This window comes from Miniopterus natalensis, chromosome 8 (genome assembly GCF_054644295.1).
Source record: "Miniopterus natalensis isolate mMinNat1 chromosome 8, mMinNat1.hap1, whole genome shotgun sequence".
Lineage (NCBI taxonomy): Eukaryota > Metazoa > Chordata > Mammalia > Chiroptera > Miniopteridae > Miniopterus > Miniopterus natalensis.
In genome coordinates, this window is record NC_142088.1 from 44559752 (window position 1) to 44584513 (window position 24762).

General features: G+C 37.1%; 1 protein-coding gene across 2 annotated transcripts in view; it reads right to left on the reverse strand.

The window, feature by feature from the left end:
- Positions 1-24762, reverse strand: part of XIRP2 (xin actin binding repeat containing 2) — a 222225-nt gene that overhangs the window by 39240 nt on the left and 158223 nt on the right. For both annotated transcript variants that reach the window (XM_016195682.2, XM_016195673.2), the window contains exons 3-4: positions 7261-7421; positions 1944-2093 (exon numbers count right to left, since the gene is read on the reverse strand). In XM_016195682.2, coding sequence (XP_016051168.2) covers positions 1944-2093; positions 7261-7421 — 311 coding nt within the window. The remainder of the gene's footprint in view (positions 1-1943; positions 2094-7260; positions 7422-24762) is intronic.

A 24762-nucleotide genomic window follows, 5' to 3' on the forward strand; every position in this document is an offset into this window, starting at 1 on the left:
TCTAAAAAGAAAAAGGAAGGAAGGAAGGAAGGAAGGAAGGAAGGAAGGAAGGAAGGAAGGAAGGAAGGAAGGAAGGAAGGAAGGAAGGAAGGATTTGTTGCATTTGCCAATTTCCCTGATATAAATATTCTCACTATGGCTAATTCCAGCTATCAACATGACATCATCTGGTTAACAAAATTCCTAAAAATTCAATCATCGAAGCATTGGTATAAAGCAGCTGCTCTGGTATACCAACAGAGCTCACATTGAACCTCCCTCACATGAGACTGCCTTTTGGTGAATCTGTAACGTTGCTTTTGGTTTCAGCCACTCTGGGTTGGGTATTCTCTCCTTTGTAATATTAAAGAGTCTTAACTGATTCCAAGTTTCATGGATAATGAAATACTTTCACAGAGCTAGACCTTTGTTATTCTATTAGACCTCTATAACAAGCTCATGAGACAGGCAAGTCGCTCAGCATGTTTCTCATCTCACTCATCAGAAACTGAGGCTTGAGTGGATTATAAAGTTGGTTTATGTAGTACTGGCCACACAATTATCAGATCCAGCGCAAAATGAAAATGTGTGGCCCCTTGTTAAGAAATTATTAAGAATTTCAAGATGATGACAGTGGGGCATTAAGCTAAATGCAGGCCCCTTCTAAGAAAGGGGCCTTGTGCAAAGGCCCAGCCACACACCTGTGAAGGTGGCCCTGTGTCTCTGTCACTCAGCTGCTGAAGGAGGTGGCCTGTGAACTCGGATCCATAGGTCCCATAGTTCTTACACTCTGTTTTAGTGCTTCTCTGCAAAATAGAGGCTCTGTAAATACATTACCTACATTTCTATGTAGAATTTGTTATTTAAATTATTAGTGATAACTGTATTTCTTATTGACCAATTTTAAGTAAACATGCACAATTGACTCACTTATATGTTGCAACTGCTATATATTAACTAGATCACAAGTATATTCAATCTTAGTTTCTTACTTACATTATGTTTCCTTTAGGTAAAATTAAAATAAATCTTACATAAATGTATTAAGCTACCTATGTTGCACACTTATTAGTTTTCAGACAAAGCCAGATAAAGAAAAAAAAAATCTCTCAAGTATCATATTTTTAATCATTCTATCTGATATACTCCACGCACCAAACACACCCAAATGCCTTATTTTTTAAAAACTTAGGCTACTCTAAATATCCTAGGTATTAAAAAAATACCCACTTTTATCTCCCACTACATTTCAGAAATACTCTGGTTACTTTCTTCCTCATGGAAAACATGGGCCTAAGTGTAGCTGTTTATGAGGCAATTACTTTTTTTCTAAGTGCCAAGCTCAGTCTAAAGAGTTTTATTACTTAGATTCTCACATTCAAAAATCATTACATCTCATGATAATATTTGTTGATATATGATAACGGAAGAATAACATGGAAAAAAATATTTTATATAAGGTAACATTATCCAGCTTTATATAACATCTGGGTTCCACTAGTCAATTTTTGATGATTTAAAAAAAACAACAGAAAACCCACTGCCATAAACAGCTGAATACTGCTTCAGATTTAATCTGTGCCAATAACAGCAGATAGTTTTGCAGGAATTATAACCTAGAAGCAGAGGCTCAATATAAACACTGTACTCAACATTTCTATTTACCTGTTGACTAATCTAGCTATTTAATTTTCATTTATGTTTGAAACATTAGGCACTGAGAGGAAGAATATTCCAGTGTGGTTCCCAAGAAATGTGGCAAAATTCTCCAAGTAAGTAAATCGATACACTGATATCCTTTAAAAACGGTTTTCTAAAACATTTAAAATTTACCATGTTTGGTAATGAGAACAAAAGTCAATGTGCCACTAAAGAGGTGGGCGGCGGAGGGGCAGGTCCTCCACTGGCACTGGATGGGGGCATTTCGAGCTTCCTGGATTTACCAGTTATTATAGTAGAATTACCTGCTCGGCTCTGTGCCGGCGCTGGTGCTGGTGCTGGTGCTGGTGCTGAGAAAGGGTGTTATAGGAAGCAGCAATTTTGTCCTTTCCAAATTGTTTCTTCACTCTGGCCAGACCACCAGGCACTGTGCACATGTCTGATTCCTCCATCATCTAGAACAATTTAAGAAAAAGAAAAAATCAGCTTTACATTTTCTCCAGATAGGATTCTCAAGCTTTTTGTTTTTTAAAGTTAACAATTATTGATGGGTGATATATTAAAAAAAGATATGAATATACACAATTATTTCAGGAGACCTTATAGAATCCCTTAATAGAAAATAATCTCCCCATGTTATTTTCTCATTTATCTGCCTTTTGATATAACTTAGAAGAATATACAAAATATTGAGTTAATTCTCCTTTCGGATTTCATTGTCTGGAGATTAGAACTATCAGAATGTATTTCTCTAATAATACACAGACTGGTAGAAATTAAAATAATGGATTCAATTTTAACCCAATAAGATTATCATTAAAATCCAAAATGTTATAGGCAACACATTAAGAATATTAAAAACATTCGATTCATTCCAAAATTCATTTAAATCATCAAGGATAAACAAAATAGCCTCGGAGAATCTCTTAGGCAAAAATATTAATGTCAGCAATAATAACAACTACTTAATACATAGTACACAGTGAGTTGCTATGTACTTATGTATGTTTTGTCATTTGAAGCGTCTCCATTTTCTGTGAGATATGGACACTTATTATCTTGAGCTTTAAATGAGGAAATTGAGATTTGGAAAAGTAAGGCAGATGGTAAGTGCTCACAGGCCAGATGTGAGTTTTGAAGCTGGAATTTGAACTCATATCAGTCTGTCTAAATCACAGCTGTCTGTCTTCATCATTATTAGTCTGAAGGACAGGCAGGAAAACAGCAGCTATACTACTCCAGGACTCAGCTCCTCTCATCGGTGTGTGAGAATAGGTGGCAGTGGGTTGGGGGTTAAGATGATAAGGATTCCAGTCTATCATTGGCATTTTACAGATGAGAGGCTGTTTCAATAGGCAATATTTGGAACGACTTGAAAAACACTGATGAGTCGTGTCAGATTTTATGCCCCAGTGGGGAGTTCTGTAGCTCAAGGGCTTTGCTTCTGATAATTTAGCACACTCCCCAGGCCAGCAGGCACTCAAGCCCAGATGGGAAAGACAACTCTCAAGCAAACAGACCTCATGCCAACACCCGCCCCCCCCAGGTCTCCTTAAATCTGGGAGCAGACTCAGCAGCACTTCAAACCACAGCAGGTCTCCTGAGGTCTGGCCCAGTCCTGACATAACCGTGGAAGCCCTGAGACGTGGAAGTAACTGGATGCCCTGGATGCCAGTGAGCTGAGGTTTCCACACTATGGACTGTGGACTCCTGTGGACCCAGAATTATTACCCCAATACGTATTCTCTCTCTCAAACAGATACTAAAACTACAACTACTGTCTGAGGGTTCCAAAATATTGGAGACTAAATTAATACTCAAGATGATCAGAATTCTAGCAAATACTCAAGTGGTTGCATTATTAAGTTTATTACCTTTCCCCAATTACATGGACTGTTAAATAGTTAAGAATATGCACAATGGCTCTATGGAAAGAAGGTATAGGATTGTACACTTATATGTACTAGATATATATATTCTATCAGAACCTGCAACACACTTCAAATATAAGTCCTGGTCAATTACTGCCATCTGACACATGATAAAGTCATGAGAAAGGATGACATCCCCTTTGAAATTTGAGATAAAGAAGGAGAAGGGTGAATTAAGGCTACATTTTTTACCCTCTACCATTTAATTTACATAAGTGACCTTTCTCAATTGATTATATATAGGAAATACAGGGTGGCGCAAAAGTAGGTTTGCAGTTGTGAATCCAGAAACACAGTTTATTCTTGTGTTATTATTTATTAATTATTGTATTATTTATTTTTATTACAACTGTAAACCTACTTTTGCCCTGCCCTGTATAGAAATATTAAATTATAGAAATTAAGGTAATTATTGTTAAGAAGAACCCTGCTGACAAGTATAAACAATGTCCAAATCATGTGCCAGTTAATCTGGTAAACCCCAGTAATTATGCTAATAAATGGATGCTTTCCTAATATGTGCATTTTCTCAAAAATATCAGTTCCTATACTTAACAGGTTGCCTCTCATCTACCAAATGGCTTAAAAAACAGATATACCTATTTCTTCCCTTTAGCATTGTGCTTTGGAATCAGAGCAAATTACACATGCAGAAATGCATACAGTTGACTATTTTTGCTAGTAGGAATACCATTACCCTTAACACCCCCAGTACAGCCTTCCCGCTATAGCTGCTGCTCACCCACCCAAGTGAGGCAAGTCCTTTACGCTGTAGTTTAGTGGTGGTGATAGGGTTTTGTTGTTAAGCTCAGACCGTAAATAAAGGTTTACATATGTATATTGCAGGACTTACTCAAGGAGCAGTCTGTAGCCATAAGCTGGCTCAGATAGAGATCACTCCCCATGATTTTGTCTTGTTTAGCACCGTGTACTAAACATCCCAACTAAGCCATGTTCTTGTAAATGACCACATAACTTAGATCGCTTTGTTTTGAACCTTGTCATGTTTACCCTTGTTCCAGGTTTCTTATTCTTGGAGTCAGAAATAAGATGTAGAATCTAATGCGTATGCCAATAATAATGTTACTAAGTTAATGTAAGTACCTAACATAGAACCTACCTGATAGTAAGTTAGCTTAGTAATAAGTTAATTTAAATACCCTATACTTAAACCTAGGTAAATATTTTATATAATCACCAATTTTCTTTACAAAGAACTGTCCTTGGGTTCTAGGGCATAATAGAAGTACAGTGGTACCTCGGTTTTTGAACATATCTGTTGACAAATATTTCGGTTTACGAATGCTGTAAACCTGGAAGTAAATGTTTCGGTTTTCGAACTCTCCTCGGAAGTTGAACCTGCCCCACGGCTTCCGCAGAGGGCAAGATCCTGAGGCCCAGCTGTCGGCTGTGGATCCCTCGGTTTCTGAACGTTTCAGAGCTCGAACCGTCTTCCGGAATGGAGTACATTAGAAAACCGAGGGGCCACTGTAATGTAATTTGGGCAGCTGGACAGACAGTGATTCTAATCCCAGTTCTGACACTAAAACCTTGGACTAGTGTTCCTGAGCCTCAATTTTATTTCTCATAAACTGGGAACAACAATCTATTTCTCAAAGATTTCTTGTGAGTGTTAAAAAGATAAAGAAAATAAAATTGTACAGCACAGAATCTGGCATTTTAATTTGTTTCTTGACAAATGTTACTTCCCCTTCCTCTTCTAGAGGCTTCTGCAGCCTGCTGCCTTTTCATGAGCATGACTTTCATTTATGTTCAACCAAATGCCATCTGGCTGAGTCTAGGACAATGAGAAGCTGATCGTTGTCAGCTATCTCAATGTGATTGAAATATAATGGATACAGTTTGGGGCTGAATCAGTGACTTCCACATTTTTCACATAAAATATTTGGTTTATTTGTGTGGGCAGAAATTTAGTCACAAGCTGTTTCCATGATTTAAAAAAAAATTGAACAAGCATTTGATGCAGCTGACCAAATAAGGCAGGTTGTTTTTTGTTTTTTTAAATTTTTCTTTAGATGTTTACCAAGACTTATCTGAGATAATATGTGTTGTTTATTTTCTCTCACAATATTTACTTAGGGCCAAATAAAATAATAAGGCATTTGTTGGGTCATAAATGCTTTCATGTACAAAAGGAGGCAGTTGAATATAGTTAACAGAGTACTGAAGTTAGGAGACTAGAAATTTAGCATGGCTTTGCCACAAATTAAATTACATGATCTCCATAAATCATTTTCCTTCAGTTTTTTTTCTTTTTATAAATTGTCAGAAAAGAGAAGTATTATTTAATTTCTTTTATGTAAACTATCTCCAGAATAGAATTACATTAAAAAAATTTTGTATTAAATAGTGATAATTTGGTTTCCTATGTGCCCAATTTAAATACTCCCCTTTTTGCACATTATAAATACAAATTATGCCCTATACAACTTTTATGGTTTTATGGTATATTCTCCTAGTGCATGGAAAGATAAACATCTTACTAAATAAAAGATGTTTTGCTAAATAACCAGTCTTTGCTCTCAGCTTGTTTCCCCAAGAATCATTTCTCTAATTTAGCACACTAAAGTATAGTAAAGTTCCGTAATGATCCAGCAGGGGGTGCTATCTAAGAAGACTGGCAGGAGGTGCTAGAGTGATACTATTTGTTTTGGAAGTGATCTAGGGACTTATGTCATTTCTTTACATTCATTCAAAATCTATTCTGCATCTAAAATGGATTTTAACGACTATGTAAAAACTTAAATGTCATCTAGAATTGCAACATTGTTAATGAGTTTGGCACAGTCAGCCTTGTCTCTAAATAATTTGCAAAAATGAATGTTAAGAGTAGCTATTTTAGAATACCACCCTTTTGGCTATTCTTTCTCATTCTCTTGTGGTTAAATGAACAATTTTGCTAATTTGGTGATTATAATTATAAAATAATATTTTTATATTCCATTAAGCTGTAAAGCTGCTACTAATAAAATGACTCATCAAATCCTGTGGATTGAAGGCCACAGAATATGGAACACAAACTCTTTTGAATATGACTTTATTATGCGTTGCCTCTAAAAATTGGTGGTCTTACTGAATCCTGCTGTTTCCTATAATCATAATTGGTTTAGCAGAGTGCCTACATTGCTAATCTCCCTCATTTCTATGTTGATTAACCTACACCTAATGGATTTTGTGCATACAGAGAAATGAGAAAAGCAAAAGAAATTATACTGCCAGTGAATTTAAATGAACTATACATGAGACCAAGGAGGGAGGCTTGCAGGCCCACATGATTAAAATTTGAAATTAATTCCCAACCTTCCTGAGGAGAATAGCTATAGGTTAAATGATAATGATGGCAATAATAACACATTTATACAGTGCCTTATGGCTTACACATAAATCATCTCTTTGACTCCTCACTAAGGCCCTCTGTGGGAGATGGTTAGTCCCATTTTCTGTCAAGGAAACTGAAGTTCTGAGAGGGGTTAAGATAGTAGCCCACATTCACACAGTTAACAAGTAGCAGAGCTGACGCTTAAATTTAGATAACTCTGAATTTGATCCACACTATTTCTGTGCTTTTTCTACTTCATCCCCTTGTCCAAGAGCATTGCAACATAAGGAGGGTATGTGAAGAGTCGACAAAAGCACATTGCCGAACACAAAACCAGCAGGAGCAGCTTACGCTGGCAGAGAAGCTGTGGCGGTCACCCTTGGAAACAGCTGCTTGGTACCTCGCCATCCGCTCCTTCAAAGACACCACCTCCTGGAGGTCTGACACACCCTCAGTCGGGGCAGCACTGTCTTCCGCAAATGCAGGTGCAGGCCTAGTAGGGCCAATAGTCACTGAAAAGAAATGTAGCATGTTCAGATATGTGTTAGGGTTTGCAAAGAAAATAGCATCGCCTTGAGAACAGTGAAGGCATTTAAAATAACTGGTCATAAAGCTGACTGCAACATTCACAATATTTTTGATGTTTCACTGTCACCCTGTTTTCTTCAAGTGTCAAGAAAAGCTACAAAATGCCTATATAGGAGCATATGCTTTTGCAAACATTAAGAGAAAATGTCCCCACTCCTATTCCTGCAGTTATTCTGATGAGAAATAGTTATTCATTAAAAGATACATAATGTTAATTATAAACATTCCTGAATCACTATGTGTTGGATTTATACTAAATGCTTTAAGAGCATTATGTCATTTACTTCTCTAACAACCTCATAAGGTGGGTGCTATTATTTTCTAAAATTCATAGATAAGAAAACAGAGTCAAAGTTTAAAAACTTTCCTGTGACCACACAATTAACGAGTGGCAGATTAGATGGTTGAACTTCATCTTTAGCAAGTCTAAAAATTGTTCTTTCCTTCTCTCCCCACCCCTCAACTGTCAAGAGGATAGAGCTAGCTAAAATGTGTTAATGTTATGAGCAATATAGACTATTTTTTTCTTTTATTCATAGAGACATTACATAAGAAAGAAATGAAAGTATTGTTGGAAAAAGCTTTGTTAGTCGCCATTTCAGATAGCCTATTTGCCCAGTGAAGCTATCTGCCCGCCAAACTAGAGGGTAGTGGAAATTACATACTTGGAAAGAGAGCAAAGGGCTGGAGTGCATGACCACAAACTCACAGTTATTGGAAACAGAAAGGCCTTAGAGATCATACAGTCTCCCCTAGTCTGACCAGCACCTTCTAGGCGTAAGGGACTATGTCTCAGGGTCCAAAAGGAGCATAAAGACCCTGCGTGTGATTCCCCAAGGTTATTCCGTTGTGTGTGCCAGAGCTGGTCTCAAAACTTGTTTTCTGTATTTAATCTGGTGTTTTTTGGTATCACTCTGCTTGATCTTTGTTTACTATTTACTCTTAAAGAATACTGTAATTCCCAAATCATTTCAATCACACCTGTGCGGGGCCACTCAGTGCATGGAAGGTGCGTGTATATTTATGTCTATTCATCACTCATCCGCCCGCCTGCTTCCACCTTAGGCCTGGCCCTTTCTGGGGCTCCTAGAGTGGAGCTCTCTCGTGCACTTCCCCGCTTCGACCGCTGTGATTAAAGAACCCGAGGTAACAACAGTTAGAGCCATGTTGTTTTCTCCCTTCCTTATGCCTCTCCCTCCTCCTCCAGCCCCATTAAACCATCTTATTTAATTGTTTGCTTTTTCTATTAGTTTCTTTAAGGTTTATGTGCACAACAGCAGTTGATAACAATGGTGACCCAGAAAAAAAATTAAAAATCATTTCTGTTTTGACTCTTTGTTTTTTCATGGGGACTTCTTATCCAAATAAATGTTTTCATATATTTTAATTAAAATTGTGAATATATTTGAACACACTTTCAAAAAAGTACAAAATATAAAGGAAGGAGCTGTATTTTATAGACGCTGTGATTGTACAACACTGATATGTTCTCAACTGTCAGTGATTTTGAAGTTCATCTGGCATCCAAATCCTCATTTCCATTCAGAAGCACACTCTCCAGTTGATTCTGATATAAGGGACTCTCACAAACCACTGAAAGTTTTTAACACGCTGAAGAAAATATATTTTCACTTCCCCCTGTATATTATCTATCTGCACAGATGAGTTTAGTTTGGACTCACCTGTACTCTTCTTACTTTGTTGTGAGTAATCTCTATGTAGAATTTATTGAACATCATTTCATAAGATTTTTCCACCTTATAATATAAATTTTATTTTGTATATTATTCATAAAAGCATGTAATTCTTCTATTAATCTTAACAGAAAGTCAAAAGTTTGTATTTGATAAAATTTACATATCGTATTTACTTTTCAAATATTGTTATCTTTTTTTTATCCTACTGGGAAATGTCTAAGATTAATGGTTAGAAATTTAGTTGCCTGAGTACTAGGAGATTTGGATTCCGTTGCCTTGTGGCCTTTTATTCTGACCAAAGTAAAGACACCACATTTTCATCTCTCTCTCTCACTCTCTCTTTTTCTATCTCTGCCTTTCTTTCTTTTTCCCATTAGTAACATCACCTACTCAGGTAGGCGCCTACTTGGAGTAGAAAACTTTTCTTGAGCCAACAAGCTGTGTCCATATTGTTTCCTGACCTCCTTCAGATTTCTTCATCTGAAACCAAATGCTTCCTGCCCAGTCTACTATGATGCAGTGCATCTCCCTGCGCCTACACTGATGCTGATGACACCTGATGTAATTTTAAGATTGTTAAGACAGCCCCATTCTGAGGGATGTGTAGGGGAGAGATAGGAACACTGTCATCTGATCTCATAATGCATTATTTCAGAGGACTTGAATGCAACTGAGATTGGAGAACAGTGTGAAATGGGTTCAGGGTATCTTCAAAGAGAAAAGAGTTGCAGAAGAACAAATAAGGATGCAACTGTGATAAAACGCCTGGAAAAATAGGAAATGATAGGACCTGTTAGTAGGCAAATCAGATAGTGGAGGAACATGCTATAAGGCTAACGTGAAAAAGAGGAAGGGAAAATAAAATTTCAGATGGCCATTTCTGTTAGGAAGCATTATAAATAGTAATATTACAAAATGACCGAACTAGAAGTCCTTTATCTCTAAAATTTAGAGGTAATTTATTGTGCAGATAAATAAATGAAAATCCAAGGAAGTTCAATGAATACTCTCAAGTCTCCACAGCTAAATGGCATAGCTGTACCTAGAATCCATTGCAGCCTAAATAGTAAAAATTTCCTTTTACTTGACAATAAGAAAATTTCTAACCCATAGAAAATATTAATTCTTTTATAATAGAATAAATCCTATTGTGGACAAAAAAAAAAAAAAAAAAAGGGGAGGATTCTATAGAAAGTAACCTCACAGGGTAATCCGATCATAAGCTCTTAACTGGGTAGGTTATGGTAGGTAGTCATGCCTCAGGCATATACCTTTTTAGTAAAAGGCTCATCTTCGTCTTAAGTAAGACTTGTTTATTGTTACAGTGCAGCTAAATTAACAGATCTTTGAAATAAGTTGTAACCACCCTCAAGAAAGAGCATCATCTTGTTTACTATCCTATAATCCAATACCTGCCTTGCTTCTCTGACCTCCTTACATGTGATCTTCCTTACATTCCCTCTTAATTTCAGGTGCATAAAAGAAGCTGTCAAACTGTTCATCTCTGGAACATTTGAGGTATTGCTTTTTGGTATATGTTGTCAGTTTGGCTCAAATAAAACTTCTCTATAGGTTTGTATGTTTCTTATGTCAACACTATCAAGCAGAAAGAACATGTAGAGAAGTGCTCTGAAAGATAATAAAACACTAAAAAGTCAAACTGTTATGAAAACTATTAGATAGCAAGGTCAAGAATGTCTTTTATGAGAATTCTGAAGTTCTTTGGAAAAAGATTTATATTACAATTTTTTGAAATATAAAAACATATATATGACAGTAAATTCAACTTATGTTCACTTTGTATTTTCTAAATCATGAGAGATTGTTTAACTAGAGATCTGTTTTCTCCATCTCCATACATGTGCTTTTTCTTGCGCAGTTTTAAAAAACAATATAACTGCTGACTAAATCAATCAATCAATCAATCAAATTTACCCAGGTTAAAAAATTCATTATGCCTTCTAGAATTTTACTTTCTATGTAGAGTCCATGTTTAAAGCATTATTATTATTTTTTTAAAATCCTCACCCAAGGATGTTTTTTTCATTGATTTTAGAGAGAAAGGAAGGGTGAGGGGGGGAGGCAGAGAGAGAAACATTCATTGGTTGCCTCCTGTATGCGCCCGACGGGATCAAACCCACAACCTGGGTATGTGCCCTGACCAGGAATTGAACCCATGACCTTTCAGTGCTCCAAACAACTGAGCCCCATTGGGCAGGGCTCAAGCAGTTTTTAATAAGCAAAATAATACAATGTAAGGCAGAATACTCTTTTTTTCTTGAACAATTATTCACATGCCCACTGTCACTCACAGAAGGGATTGCATAGTCACTCTTCCATGTATGCTTAGAGGTATTAAAATAATAGCTTTAAGAAGTCAGATATAGAAAACAACCAGAAATAGTCAGTGTAATTAATACACTCTGGAATTTTCTCCTAATTTTACAATTTCTATTATCAGTGATAGAATTCTCAGACATATGCAGAGACTTCAAAAAAGTTAATGCTACATTTATTATGAACCCTTCCTCTAACTAGCTATTCAGGAAATTACAAATATGGAATTCAGTGGTTTATAAAAATGTTCTTACCATATTAAGAAATGACAAATTATCCTCATTTCCCACTAAACAAATAATTGTCTAAAAAATCTGAAATAACAAGTTATAAATATCCTAAGATCTTTACAGAGTAACAATTTGGAAATGAAGGTCAAGGGCTTGATACATAGTGCTAGGATCAGTGTGTTGTTCAAATGTGCTGTCAAGATAATATATGGTGATGAGAGATGATAAGACTTTGGATGGTGGGCACACAGCAGTATACAGATCTTGTAACATAGAAATCTACATCTGAAACCTATATGTTCATATTGACCATCTTCACCCCAATAAATTTAATGTTAAAAAAATCAGAAAAGTGTTTATTCAGAGGATGTCTAATGTGGCAAGGTTCACAAAGCCAAGTGGTTTGTCTTGATCTTATTTCTAAAGCAAGATTCCACCTCAGCACATTTTCTAAATGTAAATATTTCTTTTTACTTTCAAAATATGGAAGGCACTACACTGTAGTTGTGGATAAAGCTTTATGGAAAGAATGACTGTGTGACAATACAGTGGTTGTTATTGGATGAAAGATATTAAACACCAGGTGCTTCAAAACTGGCTTACACAAATTATTTAAGATTTTGTGGATCACCTTATTTCTTTTCCCTTTTGCCCACCCAATACGGATATTGTGAAAGTTTATAGAATAAAGTATAAAATATTATGATCTCTTTATTTCATAAAGAGACCACTTGCTAGTGAGTTATGAAGCAGATGTTAGCTGTGTCTGATTTAAAGCAGAGATCTGGCTGAGGTGAAATCAGAAGAAGAAAAAGTTGTCAGCCCGGCCGGGCGTGGCTCAGCAGTTGAGCATCGACCTGGGATCCGGGCGATCGGGGTTCGATTCCCAGTCAGGGCACATGCCCGGGTTGCGGGCTCAATCAATGACTCTCTCATCATTGATGTTCCTATCTCTCTCTCCCTCTCCTTTCCTCTCTCTGAAATCAATAAAGATATATTAAAAAAAAAAAAAAAAGTTGTCAGATTAGAAAAGAAGGAAGATTATTAGTTTTTCAGAAGAATTAAAATACACATTGAAGGCAGTAAATAGAGTAACATATGCTCCAGAAAAGAAAATCACTAACATATTAACCATAATGTGAAAAAGATGGTAGAGAGAAAGAACAAAGGGAAAATTGAAACTATAAGATAATATCACTTTAGTGGGAGGGTAGGGAGTGGGCAGAACAAATAAGATATAATAGGAGAAAAAAATGCTGAAAATAAAATTTGGGCATAGATTAAAAATATTTACAATAATCCAGGAATAAAATTTTAAACATCAATATATCAGCAAATCCTGGTAAACCATTTCATGTTCAAGGGAAAAAGAAAAACTCTAAATTATCCAGACACATGAAGAGCTTCTGTAATAATAATAAAAAAAATTCAGACATCCATATATCTTCTTTTTTAAAATATGTTTTTATTGAGTTTTTAGAGACAGAAGAAGGGAGGGTGGAGAAACATTGATCTGTTGCCTCCCAATGGGGGATCAAACCCACAACCTGGTTTGTGCCCTGACTAGGAATCGAACTGGCAACCTTTCAGTGCATAGTATGGTGCTCAACCAATGGGCCACCCAGCCAGGGCTATATATCTTCTTTATAACACTAAAAACTTACAGGAAGTAGAAAATTGGTTTTGGTTACTGAAATTTTAGTTTTGTAAACTAGAGTCTATATGAACCCAGTTGATACTCATGTGAGAAGGCAATAAAAGTCAGACATAGGCTATGGAGCAAAATTTAGCCAAAAAGAGAACAAAGGGCCTCAAAATAAAATACCTAAAAAAAGAAGGTAGAAATAAAATAAAATGTAAGAGTCATGAAAATAAACACAGGTCAAACTTCACACTAAAAGACAAAGACAAATAAATCCAACTATATGCCACCTGCAAGAAACAAGCCTAAATAATTTAAAGAGAAAATATTGGGCAAAAAATTACCAGGCAAATATAAGGGAATAAAAGTCATTATAACTATATTCCTTTCAGGCAAAGTAGTATTAAAGTCAAAGAGGGCTATTCTATGGAGAGACACCATCCCACCATGAAGCTGTAACTTTATAGGCCTCTGCACACTCACTAGCCCAGTACAGAAACACAAAAAGACCATTTGTAACAAGAAAAAGGAGAACTTTGTAGGAATATAGCTGGTGTGGGTGTCATTAACAATCTCCTCCCATCTCTGTCCTAGAAAATTTCAAATGTAAATGACTTGAATTATGTAATCAATAGGTTTAATTTATTTGTCATTAAATAAGTACCGATTCTCTATGATAAACCTAAAACATGTCCCCTGTGCTTTAGAGCTTTCAGTCTAGTTGGAAAGAGAGATAGGCAGTTATAACCCAAGAATTAATGGGATTACACCAGGCGAGCTGGGAGCCTACAGAGAGGACATGATCCACTGGGTGTGTCGGTGAGCAGGTGGCGGGGAAGGCACCCTGGGAAGTGGAACATCTGCACTGCAACATGAAGGAGTTGGACGCGCAAGTATGTGAAAGAGAGAAAGATGCAGAAAGGAAGTGAAACAGCAGCATTACGACCAAATCATGTTGGGAAAGGTGGGTAATGTTTTTGAGGAAAACATGAAGAGTTCCCACCACACTGCATGTTACAATGGAGTATTAGATGAACTAAAGACCTAAATGTATTTTATTTATTTTATTTTATTTTTAAATTTTTTTTTTAATATATCTTTATTGATTTCAGAGAGAGGAAAGGAGAGGGAGAGAGAGAGATAGAAACATCAACGATGAGAAAGTCTTTCATGGAGCCCGCAACCCGGGCATGTGCCCTGACCGGGAATCGAACCCCGATCGCCTGGACCCTAGGTTGACGCTCAACCGCTGAGCCACGCCCAGCCGGGCTAAAGGCCTAAATGTATTTTTTTAAATGATAAAATGTCTTTAGAGAAATGTAAGTAATTTATAAAATAATTTCAGTTGGATTTTCTAAACATAAAAAAATTAAAGTAAAAAATCTTTTAAACAATTTTGTTTAACTGAAGGAACACTGAAGAAGGTCAATTATGATAAACAGGCTAAAGTGTTAATTTTCAGTAAAGAACTGAAAACTAGTCAGAAAAAACTGCTAGTATTATTGAAAATGGATAAATGACTCAAAAGAATGATTCACAGTAAAAAAAAAACAGCAAATATGTATAAAGTGTTTTCTGTTTGTTACACATTATCCATTTAATGCTCTCAACCACCCTATAAAATAGAGACAATTTTAACTTTTTACTTCATCTTATAGATAAGGAAACAGAGACACAGAAAGGTTATAAAACTTGCTCAAGGCCAGGTGGCTGGTGAGCTTCACAGCTGGATGGGGAAGCCAGGCTGTCTGGCTTCAGGTTCTGTGACTTTACAAGTGTCCAAAAACCTAACAACCCCAAACAATCACTTTCCCTGTAAACAGATGAAGGAAAATTCAAACAACAAAGGGACACCTTTTTCTGTTATAAACTGATTTATTTGCATATGTAATAAAAAATATAAAATACTCCCAGATAGCTAATACAGTATATAATTATGACTCAAGAGAAGTCTAAAGTTTAATAGTACTGTGAACTCTTGAGCAGAAAAACAAAATTTAATGACTTTTTTCTTTGAATTTTCTAAAATTAATTCAAGAAGCCTTTGTTTAATCGGAACTAAGAGCAAGGCAGAGTGAGCTGGCGCATCAAATGGAAGCCCAAGCTGACATCAGTACAAACACTGGCTTCAAGAGTAAGCAGGCTTCCAGTGACACGTCGATAGCCTCACTGTTATACTCTGGATGCATTATAAAGAAGTCAACTGCTTTGTGCTCACAAAATTGATTTAGAACTAAATTGGGAGAATGATGAACTGAATTCTATCAAATCTAAATCTATGATCTATAACCCAGCTCAGATTTCTGCACAGGGTATCATTCCAATGAACATATTCTAGGCTCAGAGCCACAAGCATGAATAAGTCTTCTATAATTCTTAATATTTGCATATCCCTCAGCTAATAATAAAACCCACCTTTTAAACATTAGAAATGCCGCACAAAAACTATACTATGGCATCCGCCCAGCATATGAACACAGCAAATCATACCCCACTTTTTAAACTAACCTCCCTATGGTCCTATTCTCCCCAAATGCATTGCATTATTGAGTGTACACTTGTCACGTTCCCCAAAATCCATCTGTTCACCTGATCACCATACTTTATACATTAACTAAAAGAGATCTCTGAAGGTAATAGAAAGGATTAGTTCTTGCTTCCTTAGTGACCTTTCCCTAACCAGCACTGTCCCAGTTAACCGGATACTGGAGGAGATCCTGCACACCCAGACGTCTTTAAGAGGAAGAAGACAAGATTCAGTGTGTGGGGGAAAAACAGTGGTTGTCCAAAGATGTTCACATTCTTATTCCCAGAATCCCGTGAATATGTCAGTGTACATGGCAAATGGGACTTTGCAGATATGATTAAGTGAAGGATATTGAGATGTGGAGAGTGTCTTGCATTACCCAGGTGGGTTCAATGTAACCCCAATGGCCCTCATAAGTAAACAAGAGAGGCAGGAGAGTCAGAGGCAGAAAGGAGAAGTTATGATAGAAGCAGGAGAGAGAGGGAGAGAGGGAAAGAGGGGGTGAAGAGAGAGACAGAGGGAGAGAGACAGAGAGATGTAGATCTATACTGCTGGCTTTCAAGGAAAGGTCCATGAGTCAACGAATGTGACATCTTCTAGAAGCTGAAAATGACAAGACAAGAAGCTGAAAATGATAAACTTCTGGAAGGACCTTAGCCCAGCCAACACCTTGATTTTGGCACATTGAAACTAATTTTGGACTTTGGGCCTCCAGAACTATAATATAATAGATTTGTGCTGTTGTTGCTACTACGGATTGTGGTAATTTATTACAGCAGCAATAGGAAATTAACACAAGCATCCACTGTACACATACCTACACCTGTCCAAGTCAGAAATCACTACACAGTAAATTCTTTTTAAAGCATGTTTTAGTTCCAGCTCCCTCAAATCTCACAGATTTATATATATAAACTACTCTGTGATGGAAACATCTTTGAGGTTATTCTTCATGTCCCAAAGAAGAAATGTCCACTTACTTATAGATAAGATTCATTTTAAATGTCCAGTTAGGCTCTAATCTCTCTGAGTATTAGAACTTCCATTTCTAGTTGTAGTAAGTTCTTGCTATACAGACTTGTTTTTTGTCTTCTGCAGCTTCTATCGTCTCATAAGAAGTGCTCCTGGTACTAGAGCAGTTATGAATGAAAAGAATTTAGTCAGAAATTAGATAATCATTAGTACATTAATATTGCCAGTTTGGGCATTTGAAAATTTAATCATATTACTATTAAATATTTTTAAATTAATTGCTCAGTTTAAAGAATTGGCCAGTTAAAAAAATCAATAATTGAAAAAAATGACTTCAATTTCTTTGAAATGGCCAAATAAATTATAACCATTAAATGCCTGTAGATGATGCATATTTTTATAGTGTAAGTCCCTTGTTAGACATTTCCTTAGTACAATCAGACTTTGAGTGCTTTATAAAATGATAGCTATCTGTTAATGAGTGTCAATTATGTGATAATCATTTTACATGTATTATCCCACTAATTCTTATAATAATCTCCTGATAGGTAGCGGTATTTCCACTTTACTAAAGAGGAAAGTAACATTCCAAAGAAAAAAATCACCTTGTAAATGGCCGAGCCTGGAATAGAATTCGGGAATTTCTGAATACTTACATAGTCACTTATGTAAGTATATTTTCATTAAAATATATTATTATAAAGTAAAATTTTAAAGGTATGACTCATCTTTTCTGCTTCATAAACATCTACACACAAAATTCTTTCTGGATATTATTTATTTCAGTTAGCTAGGGATAAGTCAAAGGGAAACTAATAAGCTGAATTTCTATAGCTCTGAGTGGCTCCTTTTTTGCCCTTAGAAACTTGAATTTAGAATTAGAAATCAAAGCCAATTTTTCAGTTATAGTTTTTTTGGTCATTACGGAGATCAAACTTGAAATAGGGTTAGGCATTAATGCAAATGAGAGGTATAGGGATGAACTTTATTATAAAGAATAGGAAAATGCAAACAAGGACCATTGCTCTCATTTTCTATTGATCTGCCCCAGGGCATGGGAGGTGGTGTCTTGCTTCCATCAAAGTGTCCTCTTGTTTAATTTGCACCCCAGGTATACATGAGAGTATATGATAACCTTCCCTCTGAAGGCTTTAGTCATACACTCAACAAACTTCTGCCCATCGACTGTTGGCCAAGCATAGTGCTCAGGAGTGAGCATTAGTTAATCACCATTATATTCAGTCCTGCTCTACTCAAAAAGAGAAGAAAAGAAAAACACCAGAGATCCTCAATAGATGTAGTATTCTAAGAAGCATGGATCTGGCCTTCTCTCTAAAAACAAAAATACAACATGTTGCATCATTTCAACATGCTGACTGGACAGAAGAGGTTCCCACATGGCTGCCCTGCTGAGGAAGTGGGCTGGTCTGAGGAAACGCCAAATGGAGCCCTGTCAGGTGAGAGATCTTGAGGGACTTGATGGCTCACACTCCGCTCCCTGCCCCCCAAACCACATTTATTTATATAGAAGTGAAATAAGATCAAAATGGATAAAGTCCAATCAGATTCAGTGGGGTTGAAAAGTCACTTAGATATAGCTTCACAGTGACTCGGTTTCTTTTCGGGTTATCCCCACTTAGTCCAGGCAGTGAGTAGCTCTCTCAGTTATTCTCTTCCAACACTTAAAAATTATATTTCCATTTGTAATACTTTTTATTTTTTAGTGTACTTTTGAGCAAGCCTCTCTGTCTTCCCTACTTCTCTCACCTTCCACCAACATGCGCGTTCCTCCAGCACAGGCCAGGAATAAACTAATTTTGTAAACCTGTCTTACACTAGGTTCTGTGTTGGGCACTTTATCCTGCAGGAGGGAGACCCACAGGGAGATTAACCATCATATCTGGACACAGAAGCTTCTATCTCTGACACTTTTGGCTTTAAGCAAATTGTTTAACCTCTTTAGGCCTCCTTATTTTTATCTTATGTAATGGGAATGATAATAGAACCTATGATTGCCTGTGAGGACTGAAGGAGATCTCACAAAAATATAGTTGTACGTTGTACCTTGCACATAGGAAATAATAAATGACCACGTAGGTGTTATTATATACTGTAGGTATTATCATCCAGGCAATCTGAGATGATAAAAGTCTGAGAATTAGAAAAGTTGTGAAAATTTCCCAAAACTCAAAGTTAGTAAGTAGCAAGCATAGGACTTGACTCAGGTCCATCTGAATCTAAAGCCTTTTGTAAGGATGCTCCATTCCTCTTTTTAAGTCAAGTATCTACCATGTTCCCTGAAACAAGAGAACACAATAAATCATAAAAGAATGGATAATTACACAATGAGAATGGGGCAAAGAAGGTGGCATAGTCCTCATATGGCCACAGGGATGGAGAAAATATATAAAAGAAATTACTAACTCAAGGTATATGGCATTCAAAGAGTTGTTTTTTCTGTGTTTTTGTTTTTCACTTTTACTTATTTTTTATTTAATAATTAAGTTTAATTAATAATTTAAATTTTATTTTATTGTTTTAATTTATCTTCATTGTTGAAAGTATTACAGCTGTCCTCTTTCCCCCCATTAATCCCCTCCACTCCGCATCCACCCCCACTCAGGCCTTCCCCACACTGTTGTCTGAGTCCCTGGGTTATGCACATAAGCATATAAATTCTTTGTTTAATCTCTCCCCACCTACCCCCCACCCCCACCTTCCCTCTGAGATCCCTCAGTCTGTTCCATGTTTCTGTGTCTCTGGATCTATTTTGTTCATCAGTTTATTTTGGTCATTAGATTCCGCATAGGAGTGAGATCCTGTGATACTTGTCTTTCTCTGACTGGCTTATTTCACTTCGCATAAGGTTTGTTTGTGTTTCTGACACAGCAACCTGGCAGTCCCCTGAAGCAGCATGGCAGTTCTCTGAAAATGTAAAATTCATGAAAATCACCCTAACATATCATACATTAGGAGGAGATCTGCCCTTTTGTCCCCCCAAGTAGCTCCTCACATTTCTCCCTACACTATATATTTAAGGTAAAATCATGAAACCATCCAAGTTATTCACATTTTTCATTTCCCTATGGGGCCCTGAGCAGTGGGCTCGGCCAGCGAGTCCTGGCCTGGGCCAGCCAGGTGGCGGTGGCCTGGCCACTCCCGTCTCTGCTGCCCTCCCGTCTCTGTGGCCGCCTACCAGAGGCAGAGAAGGGCTCGGATTCCTCATGTTTGACCCATCCCACTGTCGCTCTAGAAGACGACACTGTGAGGGTGTGTACATGTAGACAGTGGAACACTCCTCAGCCATAAGGAAAGAGGAAATACCACCGTTTGCGACAACATGGATGGATGTTGAGAGTATCAGGCTGAGTGAAATACGCAAGTCAGAGAGAAAATGACAAAAATTATATGATTACACTCATGTACGGGATATGAAACAGAAAGCAACAAATGATCAAACAAGACGAAACACACATGGACACAGATAGCAGGACGGTGGTTACCGGAGGGGAAGAGGGTGGGGGGAGGTAGAAGAGAGTGAAGGGAGTCAGTCCTATGATGGCCGAAGGAGAGGACACTGCGAGATGAACACACAAGGCGATGTACAGATGGTGGGTTATAATACTGTACACCTCAATCTCATATAATCCGATTAGCCAATGTCATCCAATAAATTTAATAAAATATTTTTTAAAAACTACATTTTAAGGAACAACCCAAAATTAAGAGGTGTTATTATACTTGGTTGGTTTGAATATAGGTATTCTTTCACTTTGAGTATTGTATTTGAATTCATTGCCATCTCTTTCTTCCTAAAGTCTCTGTACTAGAAAATACCCACATTTCGTAACATTTTTACATGATTCCACCTCTCCCTGAGTTGCTACCTCCTCGATATAACTTCTTTTTCTCACCCGTTATCTCCTACCACATTCCTTTTTTGTTCCCACTGCTTTTCCAGACGTCCCTGCGATCCCCACCTCTCCAAACCCTCCCTCACATGGGGCTCGGTTACTGGCGGGCAGTGCCTTTGTGAGCCGAATATCATCTTCTGTTTTTTCTAGGCTGGAACTGGAGAAACGGCAAGTAAATGTGCTCGTTCCTTCAGCCAGAGAGAAAGTCATCAAGCTCAGTCTGTGACTGGCAGCAAATGGTCATGCCTCTGAAAAGCCTCACGGAAACAGACTGGTTAAAACATCCACCAGCACCTCTAAAGCCACTGGGGCCTCGGAAACACAGAAAGTGATTTTATTCTGGGGTCAAAGCAATTTGCAGATAGATGGAGATGACTCATGCATACTAGCTTAGAATCTGTCTTTCCCTAAAACGATGCACTTCTGACTTTCAGAGGCTTTTTTGTAACACTCCATAAGAAGCTGGTTCGTGTTTACTGAACTGTTTTCTTTAGTTCCAGGTATGCTCTTGGCAATTAACAGATCAAAAACAATCAGCAGTAATGTAATGGAGGTGAACCTTTCATAATTTGCAGCTTTGAAAAACATCTTCCTGGCATGCCCACGTTTACTTTGGTGGTCTGAGCGTAGGCAAGGGTAAGAGAGCTAATTGCTTACTGACTATCATTACCTTAAATCATTTCTGTACTAGTTGCATTCTGTAATAGTCAGAGGTTTTCAGGTCTGTTTATAGGAAATCCCCTTTTCTTCACTGTCTTTCCAACTTTCACCTCTCTGTTAAGGTTAGCATCTGAAATTTATTCTGACAAAGGATATTAAAAGAAAAGCCAAGTCATCAAATTCTGACTCTCACTGACTTAGACAATTGTTACTGTGACAACTTTTCTTCTAGTAATCATTCTTTGCCTTTGAATAATAAAATGTATTTAATTGAATCTGTCTTTTGTCTTAGAGAAGTTCAGTCTCTGAATTTACAGTTTTCAATGACCTTAAGTAAGTCTTTGTTTAAAATGCCTTTCTGCCTAAGTCCACACGCAGCAGCATACAGAGAGATGTTTTTCTTTTCAACTTAGTGGCTGATAAATTTGATCAAAGGAGGAAAACCATGTTAATTCTACATATTTTCTTTTCTGAACATTATTTGGAAAAGCTAAGCAATCAAGGAGTACAGTGAAAATGCTTAAATAGTGCAACACATTGCTTGGTGAAGACCACTCCTCTGGGAGTCGAGTCCCCTTTTCAGAACGGGATGCGCTTAGAAACATTGCACCTAAAGAATTGAATGCTTTCCAAAAGTTGTGGTCTTTAATCATTTAATCTTGGGTAGAAATAAAAAACTGCCATGTTGAGCAAAAATTTGAAGAATACATGTAGGATATATGGCTTTTCTTACCACAGCTACAGGTCCTTCTAACATGAAGAAGTGCAAATGTTTGTGCTCTCACAGCTGCTTTCTGATTCCTGCCCCATAATTGTAGCACTGGGACACACTGGCTAACACTGTGCCCATTGTGAAGTCTTTTACATTTAGAACAGGAATGTTTATAAATTAAAGCTATCATAATTTTAATGCCTCAAACTTTTTGAATCAGGTCAGGTGCTGGCTTATTCCCCCTGTCACCATTAACATGCCCTAAATACCCTTTGCATACAAAAGCAGCCTGTAATTTCAAAAGAAAGAGATGATGTCAGATTCCTAATGATACCAGGAATGGTCCAAAGAGTGGAAGTAATTTAATAGTCTCCTCTGCTTCAGAAACACAGGGAGCACATAGTTAGTCAGTCTCATCATCCCTTAATCTATTTATAGTAATTTATCTTTAAAAAATTTGGCAGCAGCATTTGTTTCTTTGACTTCAGATCCAAAACCTAATCCTATAAATGCGCCTTAACGGGAAGAACTCAGTTTATGCTGCTTGTCTCACCCCTGTTTTTAAAGGGGGAATCGTCCTTGACATGTCATTCAGATTGAAACTTGCTGTTTCCCATGCGCATTAAGACAGTCACATCTATGAACAACAAATAATTCAATTAAAACTTGCAAATTAAAGTTGTCCTAGACCAATGGTATTTAAACACAAGTATAGTAGAAGGTGAGAGGAGGGATGTGGGGGAGTGAAATGTAAAGAGCAATTAAAAAGCATACAGTGTGTATATATATATATATATATACTGGGTGGGGCAAAAGTAGTTTTATAGTTGCAAGTACACAAAAACCAGAGTTTATTCTTGTATTATTAATTATGAATTATTGTATTATTTTCCATATGAACAACTATATACACAAGCATTGGGCTACTTTGTAAAATTCCATATGAAGCTAGGCTTTCACAGCTTTAAAATAGAATCACTTTCCTAGACTATCCCTTTTAGGCACCAAAAACCTTGGACAGATGGAGAAATCACTTCAACTTAGTGTGATCTCCCACTGTATTGGGGAACTTGGACTGCACAGTTAAGCATCTCCTCGTTTGTCTTTAAAGATTATTTTAGATACTTAACTGCAACTACAAGTTATCGACCACTAGCCAGGACTCAACATCCGTTTCCATCTCTCAAGCCTTTTAGTGGCCTGCATAACCATAATCTATGATGATTTCAGTCAAAGAATCTCTTAGCTTCATCAGTTTGCAAAATAGCAACACATAGATGGTGAATATGGAAGGACAGGCATCACATAGTGTCCAGAAATGCTACTTACAGGCCCTTGTGTGGGGGGTAGGAAAAATATGAAGCATTTCTAAGAATGATATGCTTGTGCTTTCCTTAACAATGAGAGGCAAAACCTTCCTTAACATTTTTACAGAACTGGTTATTAAACTTTCATTATTACCCGGAACTAAAATTCTTAGATTGCCAGCCAAGAAGCAAACTGACAGTTGAGATTAAAATGGCCAACTTCACAAGAATTTAAGATTTAACATCATGACTTATACTCAGTACATGCCCATTAAGCATTTATTGAATGAATGTGACTTGAAATAAAATTGCAGAACCCAATGCCCATCTTTTTATGGTTCCTGCTGACAGATTTTGTTACCTTCTCTCTCCTACTTCTTTTTAAAAAGTAGAAAATAAGTTCCAAATTCTGCAACAGAAGTTATTTAAACAGTACAGAGAAGTTACGTGGAACCTGCGATTAGATCTTCCAGGAGGGAGCAAAAATAAATTTCTTGCCTGTGAACCTGTGAGTCTCCCACAAAGAAATCTAGCTCATCACCAAAAATGCTCAGCAGGACACCACAGGGGCAGGTGAAAATTAGAACTGCACACAAATGTTTGCTTGGAAAGTGAAACCAGTCAACTTTGGGCTTTCTGCCAGACTTAATTTCTGCCAGAAATTCTCCTGTTTCTACATATCTGCAATAAGCAATTAGAAAAGTGTTGTAGCTAAAAAAAAGTTCCAAATACATTCATGTCTCCATCACAGTTCAGCCCAAAAGAAAATAACTAGTCTCTTCAGCCCAGTGGGCCAGCTCAGGGCAGAACATTCAAACACCAACACACACACACACACACACTTTTCCATGGAGGACCATTTAATTGCAAGTAGTATCCTACTTGATTTGCAAGATCTAGCAAAAAGACCTCAGAGGGTTTTCTGGATGTCCCAGTGCACTCTTGAATTGGAAGCCTACCACAAAAAGCAGATGTGGCAAAAAGCTCTCAGTCCTATTCTCCAGCAGTGCAGAGCCTGAAGAAAGTTCATAAACTTCACTAGGCCTGACATTTGCCATTGCAGAAAATATCTTTAAAGGAGAAATTTAAAATGCTGATGCTTTAAAGCACTTTCTGCATTGTTCTTTATAAAACCTCAAACTTGAGTGTGGAGTTGGTATGTAGCTTAGAACAGAAACAAATACCACTCGTCTATCATGACCAGTCTCCTGAAACACACGCATGTGCACACACACACACACACACACACACACACACACACACACAC